Source organism: Cibotium barometz, chromosome 14 (assembly GCF_041138505.1).
Source record: "Cibotium barometz isolate CiBa-2024 chromosome 14, ASM4113850v1, whole genome shotgun sequence".
NCBI classification, from domain to species: Eukaryota; Viridiplantae; Streptophyta; class Polypodiopsida; order Cyatheales; family Cibotiaceae; genus Cibotium; species Cibotium barometz.
The window spans coordinates 47,060,112-47,086,976 of record NC_141059.1 but is presented as its reverse complement, the minus strand read 5'-3'; the positions used below and the strand labels follow the sequence as shown (position 1 = coordinate 47,086,976).

Genomic DNA, 26,865 nt, shown 5'->3' with positions numbered 1-26,865 from the left:
AGTAAGCTTCTTAGCCATATACAATCTACTGTAGTAGTGAAGGCTGCCCTGTAGTCAGCTTCACAGATAGATGTGGCAACAATGGGTTGCTTTTTACTTAACCATGATATGCATGAACTGCCCAGAAAAGTACAATTCCCATTGGTAGATTGCCGAGTGTCATAATCACCAGTCTAGTTTGAATCACTGTATGCATGGAGTTGCAGCTAAGGTGGGAATACAAGTGAGGCGTTCTGTCACAACCCTGTGCTTTTCTCTGGACAGTATGCAGGTGGGCATGGGGACATGATGGACTGTGAATGGCATTGGTTTGGAGTTGATAAGGAAACCCATGTGTGGACAACCCCAAGTGTGAAGGGGACAAAGAGAATTAAAGTTTAAAGGTTTTATAACCTTTCGTATAAAAGGACCTTAATTTATAAGGTTTTATAACCTTTGATGGTTCAAAAAAATAAGGATGCGCTTTTTGCTATTGCTTTTAGTTTTTTTTAGTAGAAAAAGCGGAAGGTGGCACAAAGCTGCGCAGGAAGTGGATGACTGGACTGCGTTCGCTCTCTCTCCCTTGGAAGCAGGTGTTGGGCTGCAGGCAGTTGCAGGAAGTGCAGAACTGCAGGAGAACCAGAGGACAGAACAGGGCGTGAGAGGCTCTCTTGGAAAGGGGCGGACTACTGGCGCACAGAGCCGAACTCATGCTGTCCACGCTTTTTGGAGAGAGGTCGGCTATAGTAGAACTGCAGGAGTACTTTCTCTTTGGAAGGGCTGGCGGGATCGCCTACAGGAATCACAGGACTGCATAGCACGCTTCTCGATTCCCTATCTCTGGTGGAAGGCGGCTGCAGGATTGCTCCATCTCTCTCTCTCTCTTCATTGTGGAAGGTGGCGCATGATTGCTCCTTCTCTCTCTCTTTCTCTCTCTCTCTCTCTCAATTGGATACACGTGGGCCGGTTGCAGGATTCCCTATCTCTGGTGGAAGGCGGCTGCAGGATTGCTCCATCTCTCTCTCTCTTCATTGTGGAAGGTGGCGCATGATTGCTCCTTCTCTCTCTCTTTCTCTCTCTCTCTCTCTCTCAATTGGATACACGTGGGCCGGTTGCAGGAGGCCCAAGAGGATGAACAACACGTTTTTGGGTTCTCTCTCTCTCTCTCTCTCTCTCTCTCTCTCTCTCTCTCTCTGTGTCCTTCTTGGCACAGTTGCGTGGGTTGGACCAAGGCGGGCAAGGTTGGAGCCTGAAGCGTGTGCTTCCTCTCTCTGGGAAAAGCCGGCTGTAGTACACGCACAGCCTACAGGAGCTTTTGCTTGTCGTAAGGCAGGGCTGTAGGCGGCTCCAAGAAGTGTACAGCCGTGTGGGTTTCTTTCTTTTATGGAAAAAGCACAGAGTGCTACTGTGGAAAACAACCTTGGTTCTGGCACCGTGCTTGGATGGTGTATCTGTGGATTTCTCATGGAAATAGGACATTGGTTTCGAGAGGAAATAGGACTTTGGTTTCCAGGAAACAAGCCTATGCTCTATGGGATACAGGTCTTTGGTTTTTCAGGTGGAAATAGGTCTTTGGTTTCATGTGGAAACATGTCTTTGGATTCATGTAAACAGGTTGTAGGTTTCTTGAGGAGAGAGGTTACATGCAAGCTGTGGTTATAGGGAAGGACATGTGGTTTGGTACAGCCCTACCGCTGTTTAGGAAAGGGGTTGAGGAATTGGTAGAGATGAAGGAGACCTTTGGAAAGCAGGGAGGTGTTGTACAGGTGTGCCTTCTCTATGGTATGCTGTGCTCTAATAACGAGAGTTCTCTTTTGGAAATAGATTAGAGTCTTTGCTGTGAGACAAGAGCACTGGAAGTATCAGGATGTGTGCTACTCATAGGGTGAGAGACTATGGGTAGTTGTGGCAACCCTGATCGTGGGGGAAAGCTTCTGAATGCAAGACTCATGTGAGAGAGTCTTTTGATGTGAACAATGGCCGGATTTGTTTGTGGATGCCGAGTGGACAAGAAGCCATGGCAAGGTCTTTGCAGGCTTCATGGATTCTACTGTGACGGCGGCTGAGTTTCCAGCCTTATTGCAATCAAAGCTCTCATATAATCAATTAAAGAAATACCGCAAGGGGAGCCACTGTGTTTTGGGGCCAATCGGCCGCCTGTCAAGTTTCTGAAGGTCGGTTTCATGGTTTCGTTGCCGGGACATCGTCGACTTTCTCAAGGAGGCAAGCCCATGGTTGTTTCATGAGAGTCACAAAAGCTTCAAGTACAGGAGACGATGCAGGATTGTGTGTCTTTGCATATATGAGGTGAAGAGGAAAGCTGAAGATGAAGCTCAAGAGAAAAGACACCAAGGACAGGAAGTTGTCAGCTAGGAACACGAAGCAGTTGAAGTGTTATGGTGCAAGAGATGGGTTGAAGGCTATGGCTTGCGACACTTTGTCACCAGTGGTATCTTCACGGAGGCTTCATGGGTTCGGAAGGCAGCTTCTTTCTATGTTTAGCAGTGGTGGCCTACTATGCTTCATCGGGGACTTGTGCTTACCACTTGGGTGGAGTGCAAGCACGTTCTGGGTGCCTGTGGATGTATGAGATGAGGCTTAGACGGAAGTGGAGGAACTTGATGAGGTTCTTATTTCCAAGCAGATATTGGCACACAAGGAAAGAAAGGTACAAGGTAACGTTTCCTGTCGCTATCTTGTGAAGTTCAAGAACTTTTCACCGATGGACGCGAAGTGGATGGAGGAGGGTGACTTAGCAAATTCACCTAAGGTATTGCAGCTTTATTTTGATGCCTTTGAGTTGGAGCCGACTCTTGCTACGGCTCATTTAGGCTCAGCAGAGCTGGGGTCTGAAGCATCGCTTGATATGCTCAAGAGGTGGGTAGCACCCCCGCTCCCTTGTTATAGACAGGCTCAGTTTTCATCTAGGAGTCGCTTGGTGACATCTTTGTATTCACCCGAAGGTATTGAGGCTGACAGTACATCTGCTTATGGGACTTCTATGATATTGTGTACTAGTCACATGAGATGGAAAAGTTGGGTATGGTTCACAGTCGGCCGCACCATGAACTATAACTGCAACTTTGGATAACTCTGTGTACATCTATGGGTAACAGAGATGGTTTTTGCCTTTGGAACTAAGGTATGAGTGAGGAAGATTGGGACATTGATCTTTGTTATATGGTTCTGGCTGTTCTTGACCATAGGATCGGTCAATTGGATATTGAGTTGATGCTATTTGTGGAGTTGGTCTCCTTTGGAATGGCATGGTTTGGTTGAGCTCAAAGTCTGCAGCAACCTGAGCTAACACTTCGAGACTCTATGAAGGGCATAAGTCTTGCAAGCAGTCCTAGAGTTGGTTTGGTTCATGGATATATGTATCGAACTCTATTTGTGCATGTATGCATACACTTTTTGAGGTCTTATTGTATTCTGGTGCCATTGGATCCTGGTATCCTTGAGAATACATTGGGTAATACTTTGGATTGTGTCGTGTGATGCATGTATATTGGTATGATACATCAAGTACTTTATTATGTTCATGGATGCACCACTTGGTGTGGCTCCTGCGGGATGGCCATGAGACATATGTGGGAAGTACTTAGTGGATGTATTGTTTGGATGCATTGAGTGCTTTCATATGCTCATGTTGTACCATCAGTTGTGGGTCCTGCGGGATGCCCATGGGCGTAAGGCTTCTGAGCAGCCCTGAGACTGTTATTTTGGAGTAGGTAGAGCATGTTGAGGAGCATATTGTTTGCGAATGCATATATGTGTCATGCATATGTTTGTCATATGTAGAATGATGCATGATTTTGTTTTTGGCTAACACAGGTTACGTGTTTCCACTTGGTTTTAGACTTTTGCTTGCAAGCTCTGAAGAAACAAGCAAGAGTTGTTTGTCACTTTGACGTGACGGTGTGGCCATATTGTGCAGGATGATTGTTTCATCACCCAGATACACTTGAGGGCCATTGCTTTTGTCATATGGGGATTCTTTGCTCATAAGATGTCTTACTGTACCATTGAGTGCAATCGAGGATGCTTGCTGTTTTTCAAGAGGGGGGTATGTTACGACCCTGTGTTTTTCTCTGGACAGTATGCAGGTGGGCACGGGGACATGGTGGACAGTGTGAATGGCATTGGTTTGGAGTTGATAAGGAAACCCATGTGTGGACAACCCCAAGTGTGAAGGGAACAAAGAGAATTAAAGTTTAAGGTTTTATAACCTTTGATGGTTCAAAAAAAATAATATTTTGGAGGATGCGCTTTTTGCTATTGCTTTTAGTTTTTTTTAGTAGAAAAAAGCAGAAGGTGGCACAAAGCTGCATAGGGGACTGCATTCGCTCTCTCTCCCTTGGAAGTAGGTGCTGGGCTGTAGGCGGCTGCAGGAAGCGCAGAACTGCAGGAGAACCAGAGGACAGAATAGGGCGTGGGAGGCTCTCTTGGAAAGGGGCGGACTACAGGCGCACAGGGCTGAACTCATGCTGTCCACGCTTTTTGGAGAGAGGTCGGCTACAACAGAACTGCATGAGTGCTTTCTCTTTGGAAGGGCTGGCGGGATCGCCTACAGGAATCACAGGATTGCATAGCACGCTTCTCGATTCCCTCTCTCTGGTGGAAGGCGGCTGCTGCAGGATTGCTCCATCTTTCTCTCTCTTCATTGTGGAAGGCGGCGCATGATTGCTCCTTCTCTCTCTCTCTCTCTCTCTCTCTCTCAATTGGATACACGTGGGCTGGTTGCAGGAGGCCCAAGAGGCTGAACAACACGTTTTTGGGTTCTCCTTATGGGGGACTTCAATGCACGGACATAGAGCCGACGGTGCGACATTTATGATTTCGAGCACCCCGAGGTGATGCACACACTAGAGGTGGAGGACACGGGAGCTTGCAGGGTGTCAGAGGACATGGGGCCGGATAACACCAGATATGGTCATCACTTACTTGAGCTGGGAGCGCGACACCATCTCGTTATTTATAACGGGATGAGACAGTGGCAGGATTCAGGAGCACTGACATGCTTTCCACGATCGCGGGGGGCGGTGGGGGGGTGGTAGCATAGTGGACTACATCATGGGGTCCATGGAGACCACACAGGCAGTGACATCTTTCACCATCCCCCCCTGTCCTATTGGTGCGGATCACACGTACCTCTTACTGTCACTGGCGAGCTTCACACCAGCACCCACACAGCCCACATAGGCATCGCATACAACTTTCTACTTCACCCATGACTTGGCAGACATATATGAGCATCATGTATATGATGGGCTATTCGAGATGGATCCCCTGTCACCTCTAGACACACTCACCGAGTCACCACCCAGCTGTCATCTCTACTACATACGGCCGCCACCCGCAGCTTCCCCCATCATACACACATTACACACACAGATAGATCTGGGGGCATGCCCCAGAATCGGTGATATGATGATGAGTGCAGAGAGCTACATAGACACCTCCGTGCCCAGAGAGCACTGGGGACCATTACACAGAGACAGGCAAGCCGACAGATGAGGATCCTCACACGCCGTAAGAGGCGTGCATATGAGGAGGCACAGTACTGGGATATATACAACCTACTCATGAGCAGAGATGCAGCCACTGCATGGCGTAGGATGAGAGAGCCTCGCCCTCGTACCCCGATTGAGGATCCACACACATGGCGCACACATATGCAAAGAGCCTCTACCATATCCCTCAGCAGCTGCCCATACCACAGCCACAGGAATCGCGCCCTACCACCTCTACTTTCTTTATCGCCTCGATGGTAGAGAGAGCTATCGGCCGGTTACAACATGGGAGATCGGCTGACCACACAGGTATACAGAGTGAGCATCTTATTTATGCAGTTGACACACTGGGACCCTTTGTTGCTCACCTCTTTAATAGGGCACTAGTGGAGGGCCTACCAGCTCAGTGGACTATGCACACCATCGTGCCTCTCCACAAAGCGGGAGACATGCTAGACCCCCGCAACTACAAGACTATCATGATTGGTCATACATTGGCCAAACTTTATGGCGCAGTGCTTGAGGTAGAGTTGAGCTCATATGTAGAGAAGGAGGGACTGCGAGCACCAGGGCAGGCTGGATTCCGACGAGCTTTCTGCACTATTGACCATATATTCACTCTGAGATGTCTGATTGACCAGGATAGGGTGTGGGAGGAGACTATACTGCTGCTTTGTGGATTTCCGCAAAGCATTTGACACGGTGCCACGAGGGAGACTCTTCCAGCGCCTACAGTCATTGGGGATCCCATCAGAGATGGTTTGGGGCATCTATGCTTTATATGAGCAGGTCTTCGAGCGCATACGATGCCTCGGGGGGCTATCTGATGTTATTGCTAGCACCATAGGTATGAAGCAAGGATGCCCACTCTCTCCTACACTATTTGGGCTATACATCGATGAGGTGGCTGACTTTATTGGTCACGGTGGTGGGGACGGGGTAGACATCTCAGGTACCACAGTCCACATTATGCTATATGCAGATGATATTATTCTGGTCTCTGAGTCGTGGATGGGACTACAACACCATCTCCATGCACTCGATGACTTCTGCATAGAGAGGGGGCTTATAGTGAACCTTGGGAAAACCAAGGCCATGATTTTCCACACCTCAGGGCCGGTTCGACGACAGGCCATCTTCACACTAGCAGGAGGACAGGTAGAGGTGGTAGACTCATATGTATACTTGGGGATTACATTTACGACTCCGCCAGGAAGATTTACTATGGCACAGGCAACCAGGGATAGACTCACACGAGGGTATGCAGCTCTGGCCATGCTAGAGAGACAGTGTCACCAGGCACACTTCCAGGAGCCCCGCACGAAGGGGTGGCTGTTTGACACACTATTCACCCCTGCTTTGATGTATGCTGCAACAGTATGGGCACCTGGGCTCGCCACCTCCACATGGTCTCAAATAGAGAGGCCTTAGATTCTCATGCTCTCACGGATGATCCGCAGCAAACCCTCCGTCCCACATGACATTGTCCGGACAGAGTTTGCTGCACCTCCTATGCTAGTAGAGGCCCTCTTCCAGACGATCTGCTTCATACAGAGGATCAGAGATATGCCATCAGATCGACTCTCACATAGAGCTTTTGAGGTGTCCAGGCAGCTCGCAGAGAGTGGAGATAGGAGATCATGGTATTCACAGATGATGCAGTGGCTCATTCAGCATGGTCTTGACATAGATCACCTGCCACCTTTCCAGTATGATATACATGCACCACACATCCAGCTCTCTCACAGTGAGAGGAACAGAGTCCTTCGGTAGGATTTATGGCAGTGATACACTCAAGAGACTTGGATTACACCCAGTCAGCCTCTACCGCCGAAGATGATATACTACAGAGATCAGTTTATGCGTATCTCAGCGGATGGATTCATACAGAGACCTGGATACATGGATGTGTACATGCCTCACAGTGCTTGAGTGGTGATTGGCCAACTCAGAGTGTCATCACACCAGCTTGAGATTGAGGCAGGTAGGGCAGCACAGATCCCCAGAGCAGAGAGGATATGCAGACTATGCCAGGAGGAGGTTGAGAGTGAGTAACATTATGTATGCAGATGTAGAGCATATAGTGTCATTAGAGAGAGATACACCACCATCTTCAGTGCACATCCCTCACTCCGCCAGATCATGGAGTCCGCAGACCAACGCAGATTTGGCCAGTTCTTGCTAGAGACATATTGCCACAGAGAGACACTGCTACGGACTCATACCACAGGGAGAGGTGGGCGACAGCTCTAGCTCACTGATTTCTTCCAGAGATCTATCCCAGTGCCTATCTTGACACAGGAGGGGGTTACACTTCAGCGTGCTGCGGACCTTCGAGCCAGACGGAGACCGAGAGCACCAGGCTACCAAACTCCCAGACTACATCAGAGGGAGATCACATAGATACGGGCTTGACATCAGCACCATATCTAGGAGCGGCTAGCTCACTTACACTCACACCCGGAGATCATGCTCCTAGGTATTTTTGCCTCGCCATCACCTATGTATCACATATTACACCCCCATTATGGTACTGGTTGGAGCTAGACAGATCTGCATTGCATTCTTGTATACCCTGCACATATAGGTTGCATATTGAGCCTCTAACAGTAGTGCTCCATCCATCACACCCCCCCACTAGCTCAGTACTTTCATAGTTTATTTCATCTTCATTTTGTCCTTTTTTTAGGCTTCATGGATTCTATTGTGAACGGCTGAGTTTCCAGCCTTATTGCTCAATGAAAAGATGCGGTTCCATATCAGTATCACTATTATTATCCAGTGAAGGATTGTCATGATTGATAGGAGACTCATCATCTTCTTTGGATTGATGTTCCTCATGCTCTTGATCGGCTCCCTCCAAAATGTTTTCTTCATCGTCTTCTTCTAATGAGCCAATTTAAGGTAGTACTTGCACCTCATCCAGAGATTCGACCTCCACATCTTGATCTTGAAAGATATGTTTTGGATGAGGGGAAACTTGTATAATATGTAGCACCACTCTGGATTAACTCGATCGGTGTGAACCACAACCTAATATCACAAAGCAAAGGGGTTACACTTTTATTATACTACATCAAGATTTATTTTGGGATTGGTTCGGTTACTACTCTATTGACAATGTTTAGGTAGGACAAAAGTATTTTTCTTATCATTCCGAAACTTGGTGGAATCAATTTGAAAGAACCCATTTGGATGTTTCCTCGTGGTTGCTTGAGTACGTGTATATATCACCTTTAACCATTTGACATCAAAGATGAATAGACTAAATGCTCTCAATCCAACCTCTGCAAGAATATCTTGAATAGTTCCACGATATTAAAGATTGTCATCTATGACATTGGTATCATGTCTACTAGCTCGACTTTCTTGCTCAAAAGTTACCATCACACCACAATCAATCGTGTTTCTTTTAGAATCCACACGGTTCCTATGAAAGTGCCTTCCCTCTAATCGTATTGCATTATATAGTTTGCAATAACATTAAACAAAACCATGACATTTATTATAGTGCATTAAACAAGGTATATAGATGAGACAGAGATGAGAATGTACTTACTTGAGGGTTGCATCCTCTTGCATACTTATGCTCTTCTCTTGTGATCATCTCTCCATTTTACCATGCCATCAATATTGTTATACAAAGGCTTTCTATATTGATCACGTTTGGTAGAGGTTCCAAGCAATGCGGGAATGGCAAGCGTCTATTTGCTCTTCTAAAAGCTCTTCTCTCATCCTTTCGTCTATTGATTGCATCCTTGTATCTCCCAATCCACTTCTATTACATGATGGGACTATTTAGAATGCATAATGATGTATTCACCTTGTGGCGTAACGCTTCATCCAATCTTCGTTGCCTTCCTTTTTCTTTTGGCACATTAGTGATTAGTTAGTCATCCTCCTAATTGCTCCACAATCGTGGCATGGAAGAATCTCATCGTGGATACTTGTGCCAAAGGCATCAATGTAATGTGTATTAATAAAGGAGATCAAAAGATACCTTTTAATCAATTAAAGAAATACCGCAAGGGGAGCCACTGTGTTTTGGGGCCAATCGGTGTCCGTGTACTGTTTGTAGGAGCACTCTAGCTCCCCCTGTTTGTTTTCCTTTTTCAGGTTCTCAAAGGTGTTGAAGTGTTTTGAGTGCGAGTGTTTGTTTTTCACCGCACGTCAAGTTTTTGAAGGCCGGTTTCATATTCATGATAAAAAAGGGATATGATTGCATTGATACAAATGAGCTTGTACATAGTGCTTATATGACCATGAGAGGTACACTCTATGTGACTTGATACATTTCTTGATGACATCATTGATGAGGTAGCATAATCACAAGTGGCTAGTAAGGAGGTGATTCTAATACATTATAGCCTATGTGATAGAGCTTAGGAGAAATGATTGGATTATTTCTAACACTCTCCTTAAGCCAAACATTTCACTCAATACATGGGCTTATACCTAGTAATCCCCCTTGATACAAGAATGAGATAGAGTCTCCCCTTAATGACATTGGGTGTGTGTACTCTTCTCCATAATACAATCAAGTTCATGTAGGTTAAAAGACAAGGTTTTAGAACCCAAAAAGAAAGAGTGTACTAGAAAACATAGGATTCATCCATCAAAATCAGGACCAACAAAATTACTTTCTTTAATAGTGGCAAGATTGACTTTTTCTTTACTCTTCTTATTTTTGTCTTTAAAATAACATTTGTGTGGTGGATGGTTTGCTTTACCACAATGCACACAAGGGTTATTAATAAAGCAATCCTTTGTGAGATGGTTGGTTCTTCCACAAGTAGCACACTTGTTGTTGTTGGTGACAGCATATGCTCCTTCCGAAGTGAGATTATTGTTGAAGTTCAGCTTCTTCTCCTCTTCTTGTATTGAATTGATTGTACTCTCCAAGGAAGGATCCTTCTCTTTGAGCACCAAGGTTGATTCCGTACGTACGTACGGATCCGTACAGTACGGTACAGCCATACGGCACGGTACAGTACCGTACTGTACGGATCCGTACGATCCCCCCCCCCCCCCCCCCCCCCCCGAGGCACATGACGAGGATGCACTGGAGTTTGTTGCTGCTGAGCTAGAGTTCAATGAAGAGGGCAATGGTATCAATGATGGAGGCATGCTCTCTTCAGAAGACTCATCATCTTCATCTGATGATGAGATTTGAGACTCTTGCGTCTAGACTCTAGAGTCTAGACAACTGTAGTGTTTCATTGTTTTGCTTTTTGCACTTGTGGACCAGGACATGTGCTGGCAGCTGTAGACATGATATTTGTACTCTCTTTTATCATCTATGACTTTCATGGTTCTTACTTATATCACTATGACTGTTAACATGAGGTATTGTGTAATGGGCTTGGTAACTGATAATTGATTTAAACTTTAAGTAATGAGGTTCAGTCTCTTTATTTTAAGTATTTTGGTTGCTATGTCTACAAAATATTCAGGTTTCTAGGACTGTTTACAAATGGTACGTACTGTTTACGTACCTTAAAATTTGTTCCGTACAGAAGTACGTTCCGTACGTACTGATAGCGTACCATACACTACGTACCTTACCACCTTGTTGAGCACAGTGACAATGTTGTTGTATTCGATAGGCATTGCTTTAAGCAAGATGGCTATAACATCCTCATCAGACACATGGGCTTTTACATACATAAGTTGGGTGATGATGCTTTTCAACTTGTTACAAAAGATGCAATAGATTCATTATGCTCTTTAGAAAGTCCATATAATTGTATTTTAAGACTTATTTTAGAGTGCTTTGTCCGTGTTCCAAAGGTTTTCTCTAGAGTGTCCCAAGCTTTAGATGTACTGTCACAATCATTAATGTAATGAATATAATTATAATCTAGTGTAGTGATAATGATGCCTAAGGCTTGTTCATCTCGAGCTTGATTTGTGGCTATGATAGCTTTAGTGGACACACCATCTTCCCCTTCTGTTCGTTTAACTAATGCCCAAAGATTTTTCTTCATGAGATGTTCCTTGACTTTGGTCTGCCAAGTGCGAAAACCTTGGCCATTGAATTTGTCGGGGGACTTTGCGTTGGTAGCCATTGTCACCATTTGGTCCCTCCACTAGTCTTGATCAGCGTTTCATACGTTGGACGAAACTAAGGTGTGAACGGGGATTTTCCATAGAAGAAAGCTAGAGCACTTTACTGGCATGGTTTGGCTTGAAAGATGGCCATACAGCATGAGCACCATGAGATTTTATCATTAAAGTGACTTATTATATTTGTAAGTCAGTGTTTTCACATGAAGGGTTGATCATATTATTATTTTGGGCGTGGATAGGTGGACAAAAGAAGGCACGTAGATGAAACTTGGGCACCAAGCCAAGAAAAGCATAAAAGTTGATATTTTTGGGCAAAACTTGGAGTACAAGCCAAGTAAAGCATAAAGTTGATATTTTGGGCAAAGTCTAGCTATTTTGGAAAAAAACAAAAAAAGCAATGCAAATTTGGCCTATTGGTTTTATTAAAAGGGGTTGGCTCTCTCTCTTTTTGGCATGCGCATCCTTTCGGAGGCTTCTCTCTGTTGGTCGACTACAGTTCACCCTCTCTCTTATCTCTTGTGCTGGCCGTATAGCATATTTGGGACTGTTTCACCTCACCGACTTGCTCCATGACTTCTACTAGGTTGGTCAACTTCTTCAAGGCCTCCCATAGTGCTGGTCGACTTATTCTAGGGCAGCCACATGGCTGGTTGCTTTCTCTCGGAGCTTGACAGGGCTGGTCCAATCTTTTCTGGGCTGTTTTGGGACTGTTTTGGGATTGTTTCGGGACTGTTTTGGGTTGGTTTGAGAGCTGTTTTGGTGCTGATTTTATGGCTCTGTTTTGGGGCTGATTTGGCACGAAATTCGGGGTTGTTTTGGGCTCTGTACCGGCCTGTTTTATGGACAATTTATGAGCTGATTATGGGATTGTTTTGAGACAGTTTATCAAATGGACTTTGGTGCTGTGTTTGTATCTTGGCACGAGATAGTTTACGTGTGCAAGATTTATGCTGAGGCTTTGTGGAAAATCCGGTGTTGTGTTCACCCGCACCTTGGTATCTTGTAAAAGCTTCTCTATCAATAAAGAAGTTCCTACGGGAGACCGGCCGTTCCGGCTTAGTGTTGTGTTCCTTTTAGCATTGTTTATGGTCATTTCCGCTGCGTTTTCACATCTTTGTTTGGCATTTGAAGTGTTTGTCCATTGATCTGGGTACCTGTTCGATTTCAGCCATGATTAGGATAGATGCCATTTAAGGGTGGTCTTACCACTGAGATAAGAGACTCAGGGCAGTGTCTATAAACCCTTTACAAGGTGTGGCACTCAAATGCTTTCAATTTTGAAAAATCATGTAAAAATTGAGATTAATGCTTTAGATAAGTTGGTAAAAAAAAAAAAAACAGAAAAGCCCCAAATTGATTTGTACCTTCTTTTTGATCTTTGCAAATATTGCCAAGCTCGTCTTCTGTTCTTGATTTCTACTCTAATGCAAGCTCAAACGAAAGCTCTCCTCCCCTTTTTTTTTTTTGGATTTTTGCAGTAGGTTATTCTAATGGAATCTCTTTCCAAGCCTTTTTTTTAAATAAGGCTTTTATTAAGCCTTATAATAAGGCTTTATCAAGCCTTACCCAAGGTTTTAAGCCTTTAATACAATTGAAAGCGGGTTGCTCTAGTTTGCATTCCAGGTGGAATCAGCGTAGGCTTGGTTGTCGCATGGGTGAGAGGCGAGGCGAGAGTGCAACAACTGTAGAAGAGCAGGTTTATCACGCAGCAGGGAGCTGTGAAAGTTGGGGGGCAGAGTCACCATCTGGTGGGGATGATGCAGCAGAAGAAGCCTCAGCAGTAGGTCGTCGAGGCAAGCACGAACAGAAGATGGCGGGCATAGGACTAGTACTGTGTGATGGGCGTGTGGCAAAAAAAAATGATGCGCATGGAAAGACACACGCGCAGATTTAGGGAGCTTCATTTGGCCACGTTGAAGATGGTAGCGAAGAGGGAAGCTAAAATGGATAGGTCCTAGAGTGCAAAAAATAATAATAAAAAATGGAGCGAATATATAATATATATTGCCCTTGTTGTGGAGTGCAAGTGGCAATCAGTTGCCCTTCATTGGTGGGGATATTCTAGGGGATAGTTTGATTTTTGCTAGAGGCTCAAAATTGAATTGAATGCTAAAGGTTAAATGAGGACCCCGCTCTGATACCATATTAGAAGTTAAGGTGGGAATACAAGTGAGGCATTCGTGATAAAAAAGGGATATGATTGCATTGATACAAATGAGCTTGTACATAGTGCTTATATAGCCATGAGAGGTACACTCTATGTGACTTGATACATTTTTGGATGACATCATTGATGAGGTAGTATAATCACAAGTGGCTAGCAAGGAGGTGATTCTAATACATTATATCCTATGTGATATAGCTTAGGGGAAGTGATTGGATTATTTCTAACAAACTGCCCCCTTGGGATAGAACAATCCAAGATCCAGGGTGTCCTGAAGATGGTGAAAAATGCGTTTCATAGCTTGCCAATGCCTTGTCCTTGGGCTATGCATGAATTTGCTTGACTGGGACACACCAAACTAAATATTTGGCTGTGTATTGCACAGGTATATGAGGCAGCCCACTTCCTGGCTATACAGGCTCATGTCATAAGGCTCTCCTGCATCCATAGTAGTTAGGAAATGTGTTTGCTACAGGGAAGGAAACGTCGAAACGTTTCCTTGTAGGAAATACGTTTTTTTCAAACAAAATTTATAACATTTTTTCCCCAAAATCTCACAGCAACATCTGAGCGACTCCTTTGATAAAATTCTCTGATTTTCGTGCGCCGCTTTCCCACATCGTCAACATCGAATTCAGCGTCGGCCCAAACTTGTACATCTCTTCACAAAATCGCCACTCCTCCTTCCTCGGGTCACTAGCCTGCAGCCAGGGGTGTTTTTTTATCAAACCAACTTGCTAATTTTGGCCAATTCGGGGCAAGATGGAGATGTTGAAAATTGGGGGTTTTCTTCACAGAAACCCCATTAAGCCTCCAACATTTGCTTAGACTCTGCCCAAGGGTCTTAAGCAAGTAAATAATCCATTACATGGCTGATTTTTGTCAATTGAAGTGGTTTGAAAATTGGGGGTTTCTCTGTAGGCACACTCCTTCAACAAAATGCCTTGCACAAGAGATGATATATGGAGCCATGTGATCGAATCGGCCTCGTACAAGGGTGGAGGTGCTTCCAAATGGAAGTGCAAGTACTGTGCATTTCACAGCTTGCCAATGCTTTGTCCTTGGGCTATGCATGAATTTGCTTGATTGGGACACACCAAACTGAATATTTGGGCATGTATTGCACAGGTATATGAGGTAGCCCACTTCTTGGCTATACAAGCTCATGTCATAAGGCTCTATTGCATGCATAGAAGTTAGGAAATGTGTTTCCTACAGGGAAGGAAATGTTTTTTTCAAACAAAATTTATAACATCCCCCCCCACACCCCAAAATCTCACGTCAACATCCTAGCAACTCTTGATAAAATTTTCTCTAGTTTCCGTGCGCCACTTTCCCACATCGTCAACATCGAATTCAGCGCCGGCCCAAACTTGCACATCTCTTTACAAAATCGCCACTCCTCCTCCCTCTGGTCACGTGCTTGCAGCCAAGTGTGTTTTTTTAATCAAACCAGCTTTGCTAATTTTGGCCAATTTGGGGAAAGATGGAGATGCTGAAAATTGGGGGTTTTCTTCATAGAGACCCCATTAAGCCTCCAACATTTGCTTAGACTTTGCCCAAGGGTCTGCCTTGCAGAAGAGATGATATGTGGACCCATGTGATGGAATTGGCCTCCTACAAGGGTGGAGGTGCTTCCAAATGGAAGTGCAAGTACTGTGCGTTTCACAGCTTGCCAATGCTTTGTCCTTGGGCTATGTATGAATTTGCTTGACTGGGACACACCAAACTGAATATTTGGGCATGTATTGCACAGGCAACCCACTTCTTGGCTATACAGGCTCATGTCATAAGGCTCTCTTGCAGCCATAGTAGTTAGGAAATGTGTTTCATACAAGGAAGGAAACGTTTTTTTCAAACAAAATTTATAACATCCCCCCCCCCCCCTCCCCCAAAAAAATCTCACGTCAACATCCGAGCGACTCTTTTGATAAAATTTTCTCTGGTTTTCGTGCGCCACTTTCCCACATCGTCAACGTCGAATTCAGTGCTGGCCCAAACTTCCACATCTCTTTACAAAATCGCCACTCCTCCTCCCTCTGGTCACGTGCTTGCAGCCAAGTGTGTTTTTTTATATCAAACCAGCTTGCTAATTTTGGCGAATTTGGGGCAAGATGGAGATGCTAAAAATTGGGGTTTTCTTCACAGAGACCCCATTAAGCCTCCAACATTTGCTTAGATTCTGCCCAAGGGTCTTAAGCAAGTATATAATCCATTACATGGCTGATTTCTGTCAATTGAAGTGGTTTGAAAATTGGGGGTTTCTCTACAGGCACACTCCTTCAACAAAATGCCTTACACAAGAGATGATATATGGAGCCATGTGATCGAATCGGCCTCGTACAAGGGTGGAGGTGCTTCCAAATGGAAGTGCAAGTACTGTGCGTTTCACAGCTTGCCAATGCTTTGTCCTTGGGCTATGCATGAATTTGCTTGATTGGGACACACCAAACTGAATATTTGGGCATGTATTGCACAGGTATATGAGGTAGCCCACTTCTTGGCTATACAAGCTCATGTCATAAGGCTCTCTTGCATCCATAGTAGTTAGGAAATGTGTTTCCTACAGGGAAGGAAATGTTTTTTTCAAACAAAATTTATAACATCCCCCCTCCCCCCCCCCCCCCCCCCAAAAAAAAAAAAATCTCACGTCAACATCCGAGCGACTTGATAAAATTTTCTCTAGTTTCCGTGCGCCACTTTCCCACATCGTCAACATCGAATTCAGCGCCGGCCCAAACTTGCACATCTCTTTACAAAATCGCCACTGTATCAAGATATGTTCTCACACACGCACTCCACACACACACACACACACACACACACACTGTTACGACCCTGTATTTTTCCCTCTAGACAACAAGCAGGTGGGCACGGCCACGGGATGGACAGTGTGAATTTTGAAAAGGCATCAGTTTGGATATGAAAAGGAAACCTGTGTGGCCAGCCCAAGTGTGAAAGGGGACAAAAGGGAGTTTTGAGTTTATAAGGTTTTAAAACCTTAGATGACTTAAAATATTATTTTTTTATTGGAGGCATGCGTTTTTAATCTTTGCTTTTGGCGTTTTGGAGAAAAAAGCGAATCGCCTCCTTATAAAAAGGCGAAAGGTGGTGCATCCCCTTGAGCGATCGTGCTGGCACGTGGTATGTAGAGGCGCATCACTTTGGGACAGGTTGCTGTGTGGAGTCGTGGGCTGTGCGTACGTGTGGTACAGGTGGGCACTGCAGGCTGCGCATGGGCTACAGCCAGGCGGGCTGCAGCCAGCAAGGAGCGCTAGGCAGGCTGCGCATGGGTTACAACCAGGCGGGCTGCAGCCAGCAAAGGGGCACCAGGCGGCTGGGCTACAGCCAGCAATTGGCGGGCAGCCAACGGGCAGCCAGGCAGGCGTCAGGCAATAGATTCTCTGCAGCCAGGCGGGTGTCAGGTGGGAGGCTCTCTACGCCAGGTGGCTGCATGTGTGGAAGTAGCCAGGCGGGCAGTGTTCTGCAGTGTGGACCAGATTCAGAGTACAGTCTTCTCTCTCATCTTCTCTTCGCGAGTAGAGGACTGCACGGCCGATGATAGAAGCAGGGGTGGAGGCTAGAGATCAGTTTCTCTCTCTCTCTCTCTCTCTCTCTCTCTCTCTCTCTCTCTCTCTCTCCAGGGTACCTCGAGAGGGTCGGGGGGAGTAGCAATTCTATTCAGACGGGAGCTACAGGGGAGACTGAGAGTGGTAGCATAGGATCCAGAGGCCAAATACATGTGCATCAGCTTACAGCTCTCACAGGACAGGGTTATATACATAGCCCTATGTTACTTTCCTCCATTAGGATCCTCCTATGTCATTACAGAGGACATGCCATAGGAGGAGGAGACAGGAGCCTCGCCATACACTTGTCTGTGATCATCAGAGGAGATTATGCATTATTCTACACTAGGGGAAGTATTTCTTACGGGCGACTTGAATGCATTATTCTACACTAGGGAAAGTATTTCTTACGGGCGACTTCAATGCCCACACATAGAGCAGACAGTGTGAGGTGTATGACTATGATGACATGGAGATCCTCCACCCTGTGGATCCAGAGGAGATAGGGGCTAGTCGGGCATCAGTGGGACACTGGACCAGACAGAGGACATCATGGGGACCACTTACTAGGGTTGGGAGCCAGGCATCGTCTCGTTATTTATAACGGGATGCTAGAGTGGCCGGGATCAGGAGGGCTGACATGCTTCCCACATGGGGGTCATACACGGACCGGAGGCACGGTTGTAGACTACATTGGGGTCTTTGGAGGCATCACAGCTTGTCACCTCATTCTCCATTCCACCTCGTCCTATTGGAGCAGATCATACATACTTGGCATTTTCACTAGCCGGATCACGAGTATCACCAGCCCCCCACATACCGACGCCACACACTACCATCTACTTCACACATGACATGGCAGACATATACACTGGCAGAGTAGAGGATGGGCTCCTACTCATGGATGCCCTGGCACCTATGGATACCATTATAGCCCACAGCTGGCATCACTCCTACACACGCGGCTGCATTACAGAGCTTCCCACATTGTGTCCACTCAGGAGAGCCTGCGAGATCTGGGACTATGCCCTAGAACATATGGTATGATGACGAGTGCAGAGCCCTATACTCACGGCTCCGCATATAGAGAGCCTTGGGAGCCATCACAGAGTAGGAGTCGAGGAGAGAGATGAGGAGACTTACTCGCCGCAAAAGACGGGCCTTTGCAGAGATACATGAGCTAGAGATCTTTCATTTCTTCATGAGTAGAGATAGCCCTATCTCATGGCGGCACTTCAGAGAGCCCCGGACACCGACACCTATTGCAGACCCACAGACATGGCACACATATGCAGAGGGCCTATACCACATCCCACAGTAGCCACCTATACCTCAGCCACAAGAGCCTCGACCTACCACAGCTAGCTTCTTTACCCACTCGATGGTAAAGGAAGCTATCCACCGCCTACAGCATGGACGGGCCGCCGACCATATGGGCCTGCAAGGTGAGCATCTCATATATGCAGTAGATTCTTTGGCTCCTTTTCTTGCACACCTGTTTAACAGGGCACTAGCAGAGGGTTTGCCTACGAAGTGGACGATGCACACAAGAGAAAGCTCTATTGCTGCTTTGTGGATTTCCGCAAGGCATTTGACACAGTATCATGAGAGAGGCTCTTTCAGCGCCTGCAGTCTCTTGGCATACCAGCAGATATGACATGGGGCATCTATGCATTATATGAGCAGGTTTTTGGGCGAGTCAGATGTCCAAGAGGTATGTCCGAGACTATTGCTAGCACCATTGGTGTGAAGCAAGGATGCCCACTTTCCCCCACGCTATTTGGGTTATACATTGATGAGGTGGCTGACTTCATTACACGGGGAGGCGGAGATGGAGTCGATTTAGCAAGTACCTCAGTACATATTATGCTTTAAGCTGATGATATTGTATTAGTGTCTGAGTCTCCAGGAGGTCTACAGCAACATCTACATGCACTCCATGATTTTTGCACACAGAGGGGTCTTACTGTGAACCTTGGGAAAACCAAGGTTATGGTCTTTCATACATCGAGATAGGGCAGGAGTCAGCTGACATTCACTCTCGCAGGACGCCAAGTGGAGGTGGTGACATCATACGTGTACCTGGTTACCTTCTCTGGAGCAGCCACACGCTTCACCATGGGTTCGGTAGCCAGAGCTAGATTGACACGAGGATATGCAGCATTGGCTATGCTAGAGAGACAGTGCCACCAGGCGCATTTTCAGGAGCCCCGGATGAAGGGGTGGCTATTTGACACATTAGTCACACCGGCGCTGATGTATGGAGCAGCGGTATGGGCGCCAGGCCTTCTACCCATTGGTGGACACAGATAGAGAGACCACAGGCCCTCATGATGGCATGCATGATACGCAGCAAACCGTTAGTACCTCATGACATTATCCGAGCAGAGTTTGCTGCGCCTCCTATGATGGTAGAGGCCATATTCTAGACTATATGCCTACTAGACAGATTTAGAGAGATGCCACAGGACAGATTGTCATACAGAGCTTTTGAGGCATCTAGACAGTTGGGTGAGGTAGGAGACAAAGGATCATGGTATACACAGGTCACACATTGGTTCTCACAGCATGGCCTAGACATGGATCATCTACCACCATTCCAGTATGACAGGGATGCACCACATATCTGTCTCTCTCATAGCGAGAGGAACAGAGTATTGAGACGACAGGACCTATGGCAGCTCTATACACGAGAGACATGGATATCGCCTACACAGCCCCTTCCACCGAAGATGCTATACTACAGAGATCACTTCATGAGTATCACTGATGATGGATTTATAGAGAGGCCTAGATACATGGAGGGCTTTTTACCACACGGCTCCCGAGTGGCTATTGGTCAGCTTAGAGTTTGGTCACATCGATTGGAGATCGAGACTGGCAGAGCAGCACAGATCCCCCGAGAAAAGAGGGCATGCAGATTGTGCAGAGAGGAGGTGGAGAGTGAGGAGCATTATGTATGCAGATGCAAAGCATATACAGCCATCAGAGAGAGATATCCCATTTTATTCAGAGAGCCACACTTCCTACGCTAGATCTTTGAGGCGCAGACCAGCGCATACTGGGGAGATTCATTCTAGACATACAACGTCACAGAGAGAAATCATTACAGGCTCAGACAGCTCCAGAGGGGGGACGACAGACACAGATTACTACATTTTTTCAGAGATCCATCCCACTCCCAGCCCTTACACGGCAGGGAATCACTCTCCAGAGAGCAGAGACACCCAGAGCCCGCAGGAGACAGAGGACACCTGGCTTTCGGACACCACGCCTATACTAGAGAGAGATGACAGAGATTAGAGCTCAGTTTCACAGAGAGGGTGCGGAGCGACTGGCTCGCTTAAGAGCAGACCCAGGCATGTTCTTGAGGGGGCTGTGGACACCCCCTTCAGTGATGTATACCATTTTATACCCCCAGTTTGGTACAGGATGGAGCTAGCTAGGTTGCATATCATGATTGTATACTCCATGCATATAGCTTTGCATTCTCCTAGTAGTAGAGCTCCATTCCCTCCCCCACTCATTGTACTCATTGCACTCCCAGATTCAGCTTTTTAGTTCAGTACTTTTTCATTTTGTTGGGATGACAGAGGATACCCCATACAGGTACACCGATTTGTCTCATAGGCCGAGTTCGGTCTTTTGGAAGACGTTAATAAAATCTTTCTTTCTTTCTTTCTTTCTCTCTGGATTACAGGCCCTGGTGCGTGGATATTGTTCTCTCTCTCATCGTGGATTGCAGGCCTTGTTTACGAGATTGGGATACAGAGGATCAAGCTATTATAGGATCTTGGAAGAGAGGTGTGTTGCTCTTCGTCTGGGACTTATGTATTTTCGGGGATTGCTTGATACGTCCTTTATCTTTCTCTCTCTAGGTTTTGGCAACCATGCTTGGATGGTATATCTGTCATGGAAACAAGACTTTGGTATCGAGGAAACAGGCCTATGGTTTATGGATACATGTCTATGGTTTATTAGATATAGGTCTTTGGTTTCATGTGGAAAATGTCACGATTGTGACGTATGAATGTATCAGATTCTCTCTTCATTACTGATTCCTATTGTAGATGCAAAGAGTAACCAGCCAAAGGGAACCCCTACCCTCGACTGGTTGCGACTCTTCGCCAAAGGATGTACCTCTTCATCGAATAGCCACATCCCTTCGATGAATGGTTGTATCCCTTGATGAATGGTTGTGCCTCTACATGGAATAGACACATCCCTTAGCCTAAAGTTGTATCCTTTCGTCTATGGTCATGTCCTTTCGTCTATGGTCATGTCCTTTCGTCAAAGGACATGCCTCTTCAAATGTGTCTCTTCATCTCCTATATAAGAGACCTATTGTACTCAGTTTAATACAAGTCAATTCAATCTTCTCTCAAGTGTTCTCTTGAAGGTTCTTGTTCTAAGTTAAGTACTTAAGTAGTAATTAGTACACAATATGAGGGATTAACAACATAATCCTGACAGTGGTATCAGAGCAAAATTTTTTCCTACCCGTGGGTTGTGAAGCCCTCACCCTCTCCACGGCACTCCCTCGTTCACCCCTCTTCTCGGTGTTGTATGGAAGAAGCGGAACGATGGTGGACTTGGCGTAAATCCTTGCTCATAGTGATGTAAACAAAAAACAAAGAGGTTTCACACCCATACACACGCATTGTGTGTATTGCAGAGAGGGAACTCTTGCTGCATACCTGGACTACCCTCCCTCCCTGCTGCCGGTGGTGTTAGGCATTCATAGCATGGCAGGAACTTTCCCTCTCGCTGCCGAATATGGAACACCCCCCCCCCTCCTCGCTTCGTGTGCTGCAAGTTGTGAGCCCCTCGTTGATTCATGTAGCTGCCGACCCTGCGTTCATCGCCGCCGACTAGCAACTGCCCGCCTTTGCTTTGCTGGCGGCGCCCCTTCGAAGCGGCGCACCTCCTTCTCTCCAGTCGGGTACGCGTCACCTTTACACCATCCAAAAACACACAATTTTAATACGTACATTGCCACGTGGGTCTCTCTTAAAAAAAACAAACAAAAAAAAACCAACGGGCGTGCGCTGGTGTGAACCGCCACCCCTTGGCAATTCGGCAACCACCCCCCCCCCCCCCCGGCGCCTGTCAGGATGCCGCCCGCTTCATGTTCGCCCCCCTCTTCCTGGCGATTCGGCGACCATTCTCCGGGCTGTCAGTGGGTTCTCCCAGCCTTGCCCACGCCACATAGTTTGTGCGCTCTCGCCCTCTACTTGCATGCTTCATGGACAACTTTCCGGAGGAACCCGACATGCACATCTCCTATCTGAGTTACATCGACGAGATCCCCGAGGCTCTTCTTCCCGAACACATCTCCCCTCGTGCCCCACTCTGGAACTAGTGCCACTTCCCGCCGATGCTGGGTGGATTCCAAGTCTCTCGGGCTCTCCTACCCCAGTAGCCTCGGCCTCACAGGTGTACCGCATACATGTCAGCAGCCCGCATGTAATCGAACCCGACACTTGGGCGATTTGGACCATTTTCCTCACCTGCGAGCCACTGCATCTTACTCATTTCGAGTACTTTCTGTCACGGTACCCTCAGTTTGCACACTTTCTTCCAGTGCAGTGTGGATGGCCTCCGCAATATCTCCTCCACGCGTCCTCCTGTGACATTCTATTGCGAGATCTTCGTCTCCGATTATACTCCATTATCTCCGGTGCCCAGCTCTTTGGCAGAACCAAACGAAGAAGTGGGCGCAGCCGAAGTAACCTTCGAGGACGATCCCGAGGAAGTGGAAGACCCCGACTTCGAGTACGCGGATCCCGTTACTGCCTCTCCAGCAGTTGTTCCTTCCATCCTACATTTCGGGTGGACCTTTCCTGCTTCACCTCAGCACTCTCTCTAAGTTCTGCAGATGTCGACTTCGCACAACAACGTGCCACCCGCCGATCCTTAGATGGAGGCCTTGCAGATGACCACTCTTCAACAACAGATGGAGGACTTGCAAAAGGCCTTTTTCGACGGTATGGCATTAATGCGATCACAAATGGAAGACACATGAAGCCGATTCGTAGCTCGCTGAAGCTCCCGCCTCCACCCTGCACTGCGCGCCCGCCTGTTCGCCCCCCCTCCCTCTGTCGCCTGTTCGCCCCCCACCTCTCCGCGTGTTCGCCCCTCCACCCCCCGCCTGCCTTCGCCCCCCCCTTCTTCTCGCCGTTGCGCCCCCTCCTGCCTCGCTGCTGCGCCTCCCCCCTCCTCGCCATTTCGTCCCCCCCGCCTCCTAGCCGCCTCTTCGTCTTTTCGCCCCCCCCCCCCTCTTCGCCTGTTCGCCCCCCCTCCCCTTTGTCGCCTGTTCGCCCCCCACCTCCCCGCCTCATCGCACCCGCCTCCCTTCAACAGCGCCCCGCCTCCCCTCCCTTTCGCGTTGTTGCCCCCCCCCCCCCCCCCCTTAGGGCTTCTCCTTCGTTTTCGCCCCCTCCCTCCTCTTTCGTGCTGTTTTTCACCCCCAGGGGGTTTTGTTTTTCTTCATTTTCTACCGGTCTTCCGCCTCTTTGTGTGCAGTCCGCTTCTTGCAGGTTTTCCGCTTTCGCCTCGCCTTCGCCTGAGCTTCAGACTCTGATGGAGACTCCTCCCGCCTCGTCTCAGAGGGACTCATCCGCAGCCCCCTCGCCCGCCCCCGAGGACATCCCCATCAGGCTTTCTCTTTCGCCGGAAGAGGAAGCGAGCCTCACCGCAGAGGTGGAACGCCTCCAGGCTCATTCCACCATCTGCCGTATAGTCGGCACTCGCCCCAGCAGAGGGGAGATCAGGGATCTTCTTCAGGCTCGCCTTCTTGCAGATGTGGGCAAGATCCTGGATGTACAGCTCCTGGGCCGGGGCCATTATCAGATCGAGTTCGAGGCCGCCCAGAGCGTTGCCAAGGTCCTTGCCATGAGTCCTCTGGACATCAGGGGTGCTCGGGCTTTCTTCAGACCTTGGCAGCATGGATTTGACCCAGCAGCGGCGGAGCAGGGAGAGCGCCTCTTCCATATTACAGTTTGTTTCCCTGGTCTCCGCCGGGAGTATCTTCCGCTCCTCTCCAGGCTCGGAGCATTGGTGGGCTCGGTACTAGAGACGGGCCCCTCAGCAGCTTCAGTGGTGGCCAGAGCAGCTGGGCTACCTTCGGTCAGAGTGTTGGTGTCTGACATCTCCTCCTTTCCTAAGGTCATTCAGCTACCTAGGATAGGGGGGGGGGTGGATAGATCAGAGAGTGGAGTTCTCGGGGCTCCCGAACCAGTGCTTCATTTGCAGGCAGGTCGGTCATCTGGCCAAGGCCTGCCCTCGCAGGAGACCTCGACCCTCACCACAGCAGCAGGCTACTGATGGCCCTCCCACAGATTCGGCTCGGCAGGTTGCCTCAGGGACGCCTGCTCAGGCCACAGAGACCTCGGAGTGGCAGCCTGGACAGGGGTGCCGCCGAGGGAGACAGCCACAGCAGCACGCCCAGAGACCGCTGCAGCAGCAGCCTTAGTCTCAGCCTCACTGGGTTCCCGTGAGGAACAGCTTTGCTCCCCTTCAGGAGGAGACCCCTGCAGCGACCGAGGACCAGGAGATGCCAGCTCCCCCTCCTTCACCCCCCCCACCCCCGTCCCCTCCCACCGCCTCGCTTCCACCTTCGCCTCCTCCCGCCCCCGCTCCGGTTTCGGCAGCGGCTCCCTCTCCACCTCCTTCGCCTCCCCCTCCTCCCCCTCCGCCCGCCTCACCTTCCCGGGAGACCCTGGCAGTTCCCTGGCGCTCACCTGCAGTCCGGAGAGCGCTGAGCACTGACCTCGCTCGAGCATCACAGAGGAGACCTATGCCGATTAGGGCCTCACGGATTTCATCTATCCGCAGTCGGCTGAGTCGCCTTGGCATTAGACAGCGCTCGGAGGCCTTTGATTATACCTTTACACGGCTTTTTGGAGCAGAGGGCCCCCATGAGCCAGCACCCATTCGAGTTCATGTGGTGATACCTCCGGCCCGCGGGGAGGAGGCATTAGACTCAGCGGTGGCCTTCTCGTTCCCTCTTTGTGGACCTTGTGATCGGGAGTGGACTCTAGAGCTCGCTCTCAGCACTTTGAAGACTCAGGCAGTTGAGTTTTCTCACCACATGAGCGATCTGGAGGTGACAGATGTGATAGGCCGACTTTGGGAGTTGGCTCATTTTTTCTTGGATCCCGGGAGTGTGGATACCTTAGGGATTCGGCATTTGGTCGTGCGCATAGTGGCAGACTTGGCATGCGACCCTGGATATGTGAGTATACACGAGGTTTCTCTGTCAGAGCAGGAGGCAGTCGCCATGGGCCACAACCGCTGGCGCCTGATCCGGGATTCTTGCAGTACACCGGGTGGGCAGATTCGCAGCCGCTCGGATGGGGACTACTCTCCATCCAAGCCGCTTGCGAAGGCCCGCCGTACGGCTGAGACAACATCCACCTCAGCACAGGGCCTTGGCGGAGCACACTTTATACGCTATCGAGGTTGCTTGAGGCAGGAGCTTCAGAGATGCCTGGTTGGTGGCAGCATTGACATTTTGATGATGCAGGAGCACCACTTGGGTGAGAGCAGGATCCGGAGATATGGTTCGGTGATGCATGGTAGATGGGACACTTTTTGGTCTGCAGGGTTTGGTCCTTTGGGTGGACAGGGAGGAGTATGCATGGTTATTGCAGATGTATGGCGGCAGGCCATTGTGGATCGAGGGATCATTGTGCCTGGTAGAGCACAGTATGTCATTCTGAGGATGCATGATGAGCTATTGGGTGTGCTCAACATCTATGCGCCCAATCATGCTAGTGCCAGAGCAGAGTTCTGGACTCAGGTTACAGATGCATTGCCAGAGGCCGCACATTGGTGTGTTGGGGGAGACTTCAACATGCTTGAGGACCCGGCAGATAGGGTGGGAGGCAGTCATGTTACAGTGCACGGCACGGAGCTTGCAGCTTGGGACCGGTTTTGCATGTCACTGAGGATCACTGATGCATGGCAGCATGGGGCTTTCTCCCGGTCTCAGGACAGTCTTAGTTTCTCTCGGTCGGATCGCCGGCAGGGAGGGACTAATCTATCACGGATTGATCGCTTTTATGTGGGCGATTGGTTAGGGGAGCGAGGGGGCTCCGTCGGCATTCTCGCTGGCACCTCATTTTCAGATCATGCGCCAGTTATATTGACATTGGAGGAGGGGACACGGGAGCCCAACTTGCAGTTGAGGATCCCAGAGAGGGTACTTGCAGATCCCAGTCTCGCTGAGGACATTGAGAGGATCTGGCATGATAGTCAGTGCTCTGACCAGGATGCAGCGGGCCAGTGTGCCCAGGGACTCGTTGATCTTAGCTCTTTTCTGCACGCTGCAGCTTTGACACGACTGGGAGAGATTCGCGAGCGGGAGCAACGGCTGAGACGCAGCCTTGCTTCGCTACAGCGCCTTCAGGAGCAGCAGCCTGCATGTGAGTGGGTGGCGTCCCAGCTGAGCCAGGCACGCCAGGAGGTTAGAGAGGTAGAGAAGCAGAGACATGAGTTTTATTATCGTCGTCAGGCCTCTCAGTGGACGCAGCTTGGTGATAGAGTGACTGGGGAGTTTTTTGAGATC

The 26,865-nt window shown here is 48.3% G+C and overlaps 1 protein-coding gene and 1 long non-coding RNA gene across 10 annotated transcripts in view; one reads left to right on the top strand and one right to left on the bottom strand.

Annotated features, from left to right (window-relative positions):
- Positions 1-26,865, bottom strand: part of LOC147632105 (uncharacterized) — a 188,095-nt gene that overhangs the window by 72,135 nt on the left and 89,095 nt on the right. The window lies entirely within an intron of this gene.
- The window catches only part of LOC147632106 (protein TIC 22, chloroplastic-like), a 117,633-nt gene that overhangs the window by 5,777 nt on the left and 84,991 nt on the right, over positions 1-26,865 (top strand). Inside the window, exon 3 of one of the 9 annotated variants that reach the window (XM_086808733.1) lies at positions 20,995-21,339. The exons of the other annotated variants lie outside the window; for them this stretch is intronic. Within the exon in view, the coding sequence (XP_086664859.1) occupies positions 20,995-21,324 (330 nt within the window). The 3' untranslated portion in view covers positions 21,325-21,339. Of the gene's footprint in view, positions 1-20,994; positions 21,340-26,865 lie in introns of those variants that run through there. 9 annotated transcript variants of the gene reach the window in all.